The following is an 11,001-nucleotide window of genomic DNA, read 5'->3' as shown; positions in this document are numbered from 1 at the left end:
TATATATTTATTTATTTATTTATTTATTTATTTATTTATTTTACCCTTGAAAAGTTTTATTAATACTAGAAACTTGAAAAATATTTTTAGGAGGAATACTATATTTAAAAAATAACATCAGCACCTTTTACCTTTATACCTTTATGATTTTTTTTTTTTTTTTAATTCTTACGGTCATTATATAGACGAAAATTATCTATCGAGTCCTCGTAATACTTTACCAATGTTTTAATGTTACTTTATATTTTAAAACTTTTTAAAAATATTTAATGGTATTTTTGAAGTTTTTCAATAAAATATTTAAGTATTAATGATTTTTTTTTGAAAACTCTGAAGTTATTTTATAATGGGTAAATTAGAAAGTATTTTAAAAACTTAAGAATATTTTTTAAATAAAATAATAACGACTACATCAGAGAGGTAGCGTATAAACTCGAGCCATTAGCTCGATGAACTTCACGAATATTCTATGTGAGTAAGTTGATTTCAATTAGACATACATAAGAGGAACAAGACTATGATAAAGGGAGTTTTTTTTTTTTAGTTTTTTCGTTTTTTTTAAACANAAAAAAAAAAAAAAAAAAAAAAAAAAAAAAAAAAGAAAAAGTTGAGGCATCAAGCGTGGGCCCCACAGTCGACATTCAAATCCAATCCGTTAGGGAAAGCATCAATACCTCGCGAGTGGGACTCTTTTTACTTTTTGGGAAAAATTAAAAAAGTAGTGAAAAAGAAGGAACTGGGAATATAACTCGGCGATAAATAGTACAAAATCGCGATAAAAACGGCGATAATTATTCGATTTAACGAGATAAAGCCGATTAATTCCCAACTGAAAGCGACTGTACGAAAAGAGCTGCGAGGATGAGAGAGGAGGGTACGACTGGACGTGTGTTGCGAATATTCACTAGATTTGAATTAGTGTTTCGAATCCGCAACACGGACTCTTAATTGGTCTTATCTCTCGGAAATGATAAGCAAGAATTCTTATCAATAAGTAAAGCTACATATCTGATAGGTTATTGGATGGGTTATCAAAGTTTGTCACTGATAGGCATGTAGAAAAAGAGAGACCCCTGTACCCGCATCGAAGATAGCGAGACCAAGTCCTCTTCTCTCTCGTCTCTGCAGCCCTCTGAAACCCTAGAATTCCTTGGAATTCGCTCCGAGTGGTGCCTGAAAGCTCCATGAGTCTTTATGATTTGAGGATTTCGGGTAAGTCTGAGCGTAGATTTGGTTGTTTCGTTTGATATTGAACCGGATTCGGCCGTGTTTGGTCGGAATTTGAACTCTCAGCTTCGGGATTCGGTTGTGGCTTCGTTTCTGGACGGAGAGGTTTTGGTTTTTGAGATTATCAGTGAGGATAAATGTCGTCTTTGAGCAGAGAACTGGTGTTCCTCATACTTCAATTCCTCGAGGAGGAGAAGTTCAAGGAATCGGTGCATAAGTAAGCTTATCTTTCTTTAATCTCTGATAATTGTGTGTTGGAGTCGTTGAATTTAGTTGTAATGGAATTAAACAGGAAGAGGTGTCGTAGAAGTTGTGAATCTGAATTATATGTTCGTTGGCTGTGTGTGTTGAATAAATGTTAAAAATCATTACTTATTGTTCTTCGGAGTACGTTTGATTTAATTATTTTAGCCGTTTTTTTTCCCTTAATCAAGGAATTTTAATGAACGTTTATACGTGATGTCTGGTTGGAGGATAAATTTTTTATCTAGCTGACTTTGTAGCATGTGGTACTGCAGAATGCTGGCATTCTGGTTTAGGCTCTTAATGTCCGTTTCATGTAAAGTAAAAATTTCTGTTGCTAGAAAGCATAGAGATGACAGTTAAAAATTAGATGGAACCGATAGATTTCCTTTGTATCATGATGCTTTCTATTATTATTGCTACTTCAGTATTAGCATTTTTTATTATTTTGTAGCATTTATTTCATTCTTAAATCGAATTGTTTTGAGTTTTGCTGATCTTTTGTTTGAGGAAATAATTCTTTTATGTATAGGCTCGAGAAAGAATCTGGGTTTTACTTCAATATGAAATACTTCGAGGAGAAAGTTCAGGCTGGAGAATGGGAGGAAGTTGAAAAGTACTTATCTGGATATACAAAAGTTGATGATAACAGATACTCGATGAAGATATTTTTTGAAATAAGGAAGCAAAAGTATCTTGAAGCCCTTGACCGGTACTTCATATGCACACATACAAGAAATTTTTTTTCCCCTGTTTCAGGCTTTACCTCTCTTGTTCTTAAAATGAATGATGTATAACTTGTCCTGTTTGATGATGTTGAAGGAATGACAAGGCGAAGGCTGTGGAGATATTGGTAAGCGACTTGAAAGTTTTCTCAACATTTAACGAGGAGTTGTACAAAGAAATTACACAGCTTTTGACTCTTACAAATTTTAGGTAAGTTGATTGAATATCCTTTGTTGATACAGGTGATATGAAAGAAAAATGATTGTGTTACTGAGATGAACCTGTAGAATATAAAAAAAGCGTTCTTGAAATTATTTATAACTCTTGTAATGAATTTATTAATTTCTTGGGCTTTGTTTACCGAGTCTTGTTACTTCTTTGAATACATTATTACCAGGGAAAATGAGCAGCTTTCTAAGTATGGTGACACTAAAGCTGCTCGTAGTATCATGTTGATAGAGCTGAAAAAGCTTATAGAGGCAAACCCTCTGTTCAGAGACAAGCTTGTTTTCCCAACCTTGAAGTCATCAAGATTACGAACACTCATCAATCAAAGGTAAGAATCTTAGTTGGTGGTGGGGAGGTTTTGTTGGAACTTCCACCTTAAGTTGGTAGTGCTTTATCAGGAAAAAAAAAAAAAAAAAGTTTTTTGAGCCAATTTATTGATATGTCCGGCAGTTCTTCGTCCTTGTGCCTTTGACTTGTGGTCCAGTTCTTCTATTCTATCTCCCTTTTCTAAGAAAAATATTATTCTCTTTTATCACTTTGGATTTGGATGCATTGAACTTTGCTCCTTGATTTCACTTATTTATTATGTTGTAAAAATTCCTTCCACTGAAAAAGACTCCTTTTAACTCTAATAATCAACAACTGTCTTTTGACTATTACAAAACAAATTCTACAGCACCAAATCATTAAGCTTTGGAAGATAGTAATAGCTGTATATGCTCAGGTACTAGTTTGTTTAATTCCATACCATTGATAATACTTTATGCAGCTTGAACTGGCAGCATCAGTTATGCAAGAACCCACGGCCAAATCCTGACATCAAGACTTTATTCATGGACCATACATGTACCCCACCGAATGGTCCTCTTGCACCTTCACCTGTCAATCTTCCTGTTGCAAAACCTGCACCCTATGCACCACTTGCAGCTCACAGCGTAGGGTGTTATATATTCCTCTTCTTGGATACATCTGAATGTTAAGTTATTTCTAAATTCATTTTTGGCTTTTATAATCAAACAGCCATTCCCACCGACTGGAGCTGCAGCTAATGCCAACGCTTTAGCTGGTTGGATGGCAAATGCCTCAGCTTCTTCATCTGTCCAAGCAGCCGTGGTTACTACATCATCTATTCCTGTTCCCCAAAATCAAGGTATGATCTCTTCCTCAATTTGCTTACCCCTGCCTCTCTTCAATGTGAGTATACAAAGTATATAGGGAGCAATAAATCAATGTATTTAAAATGAAGAGTTTTATCCACCCCAGGGTTGGCAGTAGTGGATACCCCCCTCTTCTGTTGTACAACACACCTAGATAGAGGGATCTTATTTCTATATTGCCTTTGGATACTGATGAAGATTTTACATTATTACAGTCTCTATTTTGAAACATGCAAGAACACCCCCAACAAATCCTGGTATGGTCGATTATCAGAATCCTGAGCATGAACAATTAATGAAGCGATTGCGGTCCGCTCAATCTGTTGAGGAGGTAACATTTTCCTGAATTCTTATATTATGGATGTAACTATAAATCTTTTTCTTCTTTAATTTGGCCTCTTTGTGCGACTTTCATAATTTAAGATTAATGTTGGTCTTCTCATGCTCTCTCTATATTTTTCAGGTCACGTATCCAGCACCCAGGCAGCAAGCTTCTTGGTCATTGGAAGACATTCCGAGAACGGTAGCTTTGACATTGCACCAAGGGTCCACTGTAACAAGCATGGATTTCCATCCTACTCACCACACTTTACTTCTTGGTATGATTGTGTATCATATGAACCAGATTGTGTTTGTTGTTCCATATCTGATTTCTTAGTCAAAGTTTTGAAATAATTATTTTCCTTTCTTGTTATATCTTCACCTATTGGATATTTTTGGGCAGTTGGTTCTAATAATGGCGAAGTTACACTTTGGGAACTTGGTATTCGAGAGAGATTGATTTCAAAGCCTTTCAAGCTCTGGGATTTGTCATCTAGGTCATTGGCATTTCAGGTTTTATTCTAATTTAGAGCTTTTGGTAGTCTAATTTTATGTTAATATTCTCTTTGGGAATATCAAGATTGTCCTATATGTTCATTTGTGGAATTTATTTTAAGTCATGACCTGATATTGGCATCTTATTGAACATGCTTGCAGGCTGCCATTGTAAAAGACACACCAATATCTGTCAGCCGAGTTACTTGGAGTCCAGATGGGACTTTTGTTGGTATGTTCATTTTGACAATGGCAAAATTTGTTGCTATTTCCACTATCATGGATGACAACCAATTATAGGTGCCCAGTTGATTCTTACCTCTTTTTGTTTCAGGGGTTGCATTTACCAAACATTTAGTTCATTTATACTCATATAATAGTTCAAATGAACTAAACCAACAATCAGAGGTTCGTTTATACTTTTTTTTTTCTTTTTACATATTTAATATGGTAAGTTCATATTCTATTAACTAAAATTTCTTCCTTTTCAGATTGATGCCCACGCAGGTGGAGTGAATGACTTGGCTTTTGCCCATCCAAATAAACAGCTTTGTGTGGTAACTTGTGGAGAAGATAAACTCATAAAGGTAGAGAGATCATCACCCTTAATTTAAGAAATCTGTAATTCTATGTCGCTTTTTTTCTTTTTTTTTAGGACAAACTTTACTTTTCTTTTGCATATAATTTGAGAAATTGTACAGGTCTGGGATATAGGAGGACGAAAACTGTTTACCTTTGAAGGGCATGAGGCACCAGTGTATTCCATCTGTCCTCATCACAAGGAGAGCATTCAAGTGAGTTTGTGCAAGATTCTTACTATCCATATTCTTCACTTTTTTAAAAAAAAAAAAAAAAAATTCTGCATGTCTCAAATGAATGGATGAAATTTTGTACTGCTCATTTAGATGAATGGATGGAGGAGGTTATCTGCCAGCTACTTTATCTTTAATCTGTCAATTCGAGCTGTCAATACACCATGGGAAGAACATTTTAATTGTCATTAATACTTATCCTATTTGGGAGCTGCCTAAATGGCTAGATATCTAGTGTCATATTCAAGCTCTGTTTCTTCTTTTCTTTATTATTCTTTTTTCCTGAACCCGTTCTTTAATTGTTATCACTGCTCACAGCTTAATTTATATAGAAATGTTAATTGAACATGGTGGCAGTTGGGAAAACTTATTATGGACTCTCTTTTGGGTTCCTTGGAATTGTTTTCTGTGGGATAAGCCATTCTTTGGATATGGCTCACTTTGGTTTCACTGGATTAGTAATCTATAGCCAGCAGTAGCCATTAATGGCTTCTAGCATCTTAATTACGCATTTGTGCACCAATATACAAAGATCATCTTGACTATTGGTGCAACTTCATGGGGAGCTTAATGTTACATGCTAACTTGCGGTTTTGCAGTTCATATTTTCAACAGCTCTTGATGGGAAGATAAAGGCATGGCTCTATGATCATATGGGTTCTAGAGTTGATTACGATGCTCCTGGAAAGTGGTGTACAAGAATGCTTTATAGTGCGGATGGGAGTAGGTATGTTGTCATTTCGATGCATGAAGAAATATACATGACACTATTACATTAGAAATCGACAAACTTATTATATTTAATTAATTTTCTTGTTATGTCTTGTATTGATTTTGTTTCTGATTTCAATCACCTAGGTTTCTTTTTATGACTCTACAAATAGGTGCTCGCAGTTATGTGATTGTTTGACTTCGTTATTAAGATTCATTGAACTATTGAGTTCTTGCCTTCATATTATCTCTCGCTCCTTTCCGCTCCTCTCCTACTCTGTTCTATCATCTCTTGCCTTGTTCTATTTCTATAATTCAAAGTTTCCTCATATTCTACATTGCTGGTTTTGAAGATCTCTGGACGTTTACTACTTTAAGCTATGGCTCTATTAGTTTAAGTTCCATGCTCTATGTCTTTTGTTTATGTTTATATTTCCTATTTTTCTTTTCTCTGTTCTTGAATATTGCATAAAATTTCATTATTATTTTTCTTCTCATCTCTCAGATTATTTTCCTGTGGAACAAGTAAAGACGGAGAGTCTCATCTAGTTGAATGGAATGAGAGTGAGGGAGCGATAAAGAGGACATATGCTGGATTTAGGAAGAAATCAACTGGTGTTGTGCAGTTTGATACTACCCAGAATCACTTTCTTGCTGTTGGTGAAGATAGTCAGATTAAGTTCTGGGATATGGATAACGTCAATGTTCTCACTTATACTGATGCAGAAGGTGGACTTCCGGTTAGTATATTCTATATTATTTCATTTATAACACATTGTATTCTAGGTTATCCTTCACATTGATGAATTAAGTTGTGTGTTTTTTCAGAGTCTTCCTTGCTTGAGGTTCAATAAGGAAGGAAATCTTCTTGCTGTTACTACGGATAATGGGTTTAAGATACTTGCCAATGCTGTGGGAATGAGATCATTAAAGGCAATTGAATCCACTACCCCTTTTGAAGCATTGAGATCGCCCATGGAATCTGCCATGAAGGTTCATACCTATCTTTACTTTCTTGTCATTGTAGGATTATTGTTGATTTGATCTTTATTTTTTTCCTAAAGAAACTTCTTATTAGATCTTTGAAATTCACAAATATGCACATTTAGGTCTCTGGCACACCTGCCGTTGCAAGTGTTAGTCCGGTTAATTGTAAAGTAGAAAGAAGTTCCCCAGTCAGACCTTCTCCAATTATCGTAAGTCATGTTCGCCTTTTGAAATTTTCTAGTTTTTTTCTAGTATCCTCAATTTGAGCAGTGACATTGGCTTGAAGTTGAGTGGTTATGAATTGTCTTCTTTCATATATTATTGACTATCTTGATTTATCCACCACTTTCTGAAGAATGGAGTCGATGGCTTGGGGAGAAATTTGGACAAACCAAGAACCGTAGAAGATGCAATCGATAAAGCCAAACCCTGGCAGTTGGCTGAAATTGTTGATCCAGCCAATTGCCGGTCAGTCACCATGCCTGACAATGCAGATTCCTCATTCAAGGTTTGTTGCATGTTCAAATTTTTTGTGATCTTATATATTATTTCCCACATGGCTCAATTCTTGCATACCATTCAGGTCGTTAGACTACTGTATACAAATTCTGGTGTTGGCCTTTTGGCCCTTGGGTCAAACGGAATCCAGAAGCTCTGGAAATGGACGCGTAGTGAACAGAATCCGAGTGGAAAGGTACTAGCCTGGACAGCTTTTGACATGCACTTGCTGATTTCCATCAGTTTCTTGAGATTCATTTGTAGATATATTAGTTTCTGTCGCCATTCATGAGTTTACTTCTTTTCTCACCTTTTCTTATTCCTTTGGAGGACAATTATCTTAACGGTTGAGTTTGTAGGCCACTGCCAATGTTGTTCCACAGCATTGGCAACCAAACAGTGGTCTTCTCATGACTAATGACGTCTCAGGTGTCAACCTTGAAGAAGCCGTCCCATGTATAGCGCTTTCAAAAAATGACTCGTATGTGATGTCAGCATCCGGTGGAAAAGTTTCATTATTTAACATGATGACGTTCAGGGTATTTTATACAGAAACGCCTTTTTTTTTTTTTTTTTAATCTGTAGTTTTCTGTTTAGTGATAGATTGCTTTGACTTGTAGGTGATGACAACATTCATGGCTCCTCCCCCTGCTTCTACCTTCCTAGCTTTCCACCCTCAAGATAACAACATTATTGCCATAGGAATGGAGGATTCAACCATTCACATATACAATGTCAGAGTGGATGAGGTATTTCTCTTTGAAACAGAGTTAGTTATTTCCATCGCCTTTTCTGGAGAGTTAGTTCTCAACGTTTTCCCCCGTTTAAATTTTACTCTTCTATACTAATGGGCTATGGCATTTTTGTTGTCTCCGTTCAGGTAAAATCAAAATTGAAGGGTCACCAGAAGCGGATAACTGGTCTAGCCTTTTCCACCAGTCTCAATATTTTGGTTTCTTCTGGTGCTGATGCTCAAGTGAGTGATTTTGTTTTCTTGTCAATAGTATTTCTGTTAAGGAACAATTATGAAAACAAAACACGTGAAATTTTGCACTTTTGTTTTTACTTGACTTGCCATAACCTGCTAGGTTAAAGACTCCTTTCTTTTTCTTAGTTCCCATCAATCCTTCAAAGTGGTATCATTTCCCTCCTCAAATAAGTTGTAAAATTGTCGTTTTATGTCCAGGCCATTACCATTAAATCCTAGTTGAAAAAGGGAATAAAATGTGATATTCCACGTCGGTTAGAGAGGAGAACGAAGCATCTTTATAAGGGCATGAAAACCTCTCCCTAACAGACGCATTTTAAAAACCTTGAGGGGAAGCCTAAAAGGGAAAGCCCAAAGAGGACAATATCTATTAACGGTGGGCTTGGACTGTTACAAATGGTATCAGAGCCAGACATCGGGCGATGTGCCAATAAGGTGGGCTCAGAAGGGGGGTGGATTGGGGGATCCCACATCAATTGGAGAAGGGAACGAGTGCCAGCCAGGACGTTGGGCCCCGAAAGGGGTGGATTGTGAGATCCCACATCGGTTGGGGAGGAGAACGAAACATTCTTTATAAGAGTGTGGAAATGTCTCCCTAGCAGATGCGTTTTAAAAACCTTGAGGAGAAGCCTGGGAGAGAAAGCTCAAAGAGAACAATATCTACTAGCAATGTGCTTAGGTTGTTACATAAAATAATAGTATCAGTTCGAAGCATATATATTCTTCGTTGTTTTGCCCAAATTATCATATACACATGATGTGCAAATGTTTCGGTTCCCAAGAAACGAGATCCCCCTAGAGACCGATGCTTGGGGCATTGGGGTGTTATGGCTTTGATTTTTGTTTTATAGGAATAAACTTATCCCATCTCCATGAATAAAAATTGGCTCTTGCCTTTTTCATCCTTTACCAATAATTGCTGAACTCTGCAGCTGTGTTTGTGGAGCATTGACTCTTGGGAGAAGAGGAAATCCATAACAATCCAGCTCCCAGCAGGAAAGGCGCCTGTTGGCGACACTCGTGTACAGTTTCATACTGATCAGATACGTTTGCTGGTAGCCCATGAGACCCAAATAGCTATATATGATGCCTCTAAAATGGATCGTATTCGGCAGGTACAGATTTTACTATGTCGATTCCAACTACCGATACTATCGAAAACTTGAGATATAACTCTTAGTTCTTCTCCACAGTGGGTTCCACAAGACGTGCTGCCAGCCCCTATTTCTTACGCAGCATATTCCTGCAACAGTCAATTGGTCTACGCTACATTTTGCGATGGTAATGTTGGAGTGTTCGATGCCGATTCCTTGCGCCTAAGATGTCGTATTGCCCCATCAGTGTACTTGCCACCTGCAGTGTTGAATTCGTAAGTAATCGAAATTTATGCTTCTATGGAATGATACTAGACTAATGCTTAGAGTTGTTTTTAACAAATACTACCATTTCACAAAAACATTGCATTACATCTCTTTTGTCATTTCTAACTTCTGTAGAAGCCAACCCGTATACCCGCTTGTCGTTGCCACACATCCATTAGAACCAAACCAGTTAGCCATTGGGTTGACTGATGGAGCTGTTAAAGTGATCGAGCCAGCGGAATCGGAGGGGAAATGGGGAGTAAGTCCACCGATGGACAACGGAGTCCTGAACGGTAGAATGGCTTCGTCGTCGACGACCGCCAGCAACCACACACCAGATCAGATACAAAGATAAGATGTTTAGCTCACTGTAATTTTATCACCTATAGGCACTCAAAGTAGGTTCCCCTCTTCTCTTCCATTTCACCCTCTGTCAAAAAAATGTAAGTTTTGAACATCATTATATAATGGTTAGGAGATACATTCTTATATATTCTTATTTATTGTAATTAACTTATAATTGAATATTGTACTTAACAACCCTCTCTAGACCAAAACTTACATACTATTCCACTTTACCCTTTTTTTTAAATCTATTTCTTCAACCTTATTCCAAAATATTAATTAAATGTAAAGATAAATTATTAAATTATTAGTAAAATGTCCACATTGCGAGGATACGACACTCTTCCTTGTCTCCGCCTCCTATTTCAGTCTTTATCCTTGCAAACGGGATCGAACACAAGATTTAGGGAACCCATTTTTTCTTTTTCTTTTTTTAAATCTCTATTTCAGACAAATTTTTAATAAATAATTCTCACAAGCAAAAATATAATATTACATTAAATGTAATTTCTAAATTTATCGTAAATCTCTTCCTAACATATGTGTTCTAAAACTGTGAGAAGAAGCCCGAAAGAAAAAACATAAAGATGACAATATCTACTAGCGGTGGGCTTGGGGTGTTACAAATGGTATTAGAGCTAGTTACTAGACGACGTGCCATCGAAAACGCTAGCCCCTAAAGAAAGCGGATCGTGAGATCTATGTTCTCATTCATATTCATATCCTAGATAACAACTAATACCTATCAATAAGGAAAGTATAAACTAATTTAATATTGAGAATAAAATAAAATATACTATAAATCAAATCATAAATAAAGAATATTAAAATATAATATGGAAGATATATTCCAAACCATTCGTTAGAAACGTGTGGAAACCTCTCAACATTGAGAAGAAGTC

General features: G+C 36.3%; 1 protein-coding gene across 1 annotated transcript; it reads left to right on the top strand.

The window, feature by feature from the left end:
* The first annotated feature begins 1,071 nt into the window (after positions 1–1,071).
* LOC111804704 (topless-related protein 3-like) lies at positions 1,072–10,305 on the top strand. Its single transcript, XM_023689461.1, has 25 exons — positions 1,072–1,444; positions 2,003–2,182; positions 2,293–2,406; positions 2,594–2,752; positions 3,194–3,359; positions 3,445–3,574; positions 3,797–3,912; positions 4,045–4,180; positions 4,306–4,415; positions 4,560–4,629; positions 4,732–4,805; positions 4,889–4,984; positions 5,099–5,191; positions 5,809–5,936; positions 6,426–6,660; positions 6,749–6,913; positions 7,030–7,116; positions 7,263–7,415; positions 7,491–7,601; positions 7,765–7,944; positions 8,026–8,154; positions 8,286–8,381; positions 9,326–9,508; positions 9,587–9,762; positions 9,890–10,305. Exons 1-25 carry the CDS (start codon positions 1,365–1,367, stop codon positions 10,107–10,109), a joined length of 3,387 nt encoding a protein of 1,128 aa, XP_023545229.1. The 5' UTR covers positions 1,072–1,364; the 3' UTR covers positions 10,110–10,305.
* Positions 10,306–11,001: the final 696 nt, after the last annotated feature.

The sequence above is a fragment of the Cucurbita pepo genome, chromosome LG11 (assembly GCF_002806865.2).
Source record: "Cucurbita pepo subsp. pepo cultivar mu-cu-16 chromosome LG11, ASM280686v2, whole genome shotgun sequence".
NCBI lineage: Eukaryota > Viridiplantae > Streptophyta > Magnoliopsida > Cucurbitales > Cucurbitaceae > Cucurbita > Cucurbita pepo.
This window is presented reverse-complemented; position numbering and strand designations above follow the sequence as displayed.

Excerpts from the sequence above, each read along its gene's own strand:
- LOC111804704 (XM_023689461.1), top strand. The coding sequence starts at position 1,365 with ATGTCGTCTTTGAGCAGAGAACTGGTGTTCCTCATACTTCAATTCCTC. Across the intron at positions 3,913-4,044 it reads CCGCTCAATCTGTTGAGGAG|GTCACGTATCCAGCACCCAG; the intron begins GTAACATTTTCC and ends TATATTTTTCAG. Across the intron at positions 7,602-7,764 it reads AACAGAATCCGAGTGGAAAG|GCCACTGCCAATGTTGTTCC; the intron begins GTACTAGCCTGG and ends TTGAGTTTGTAG.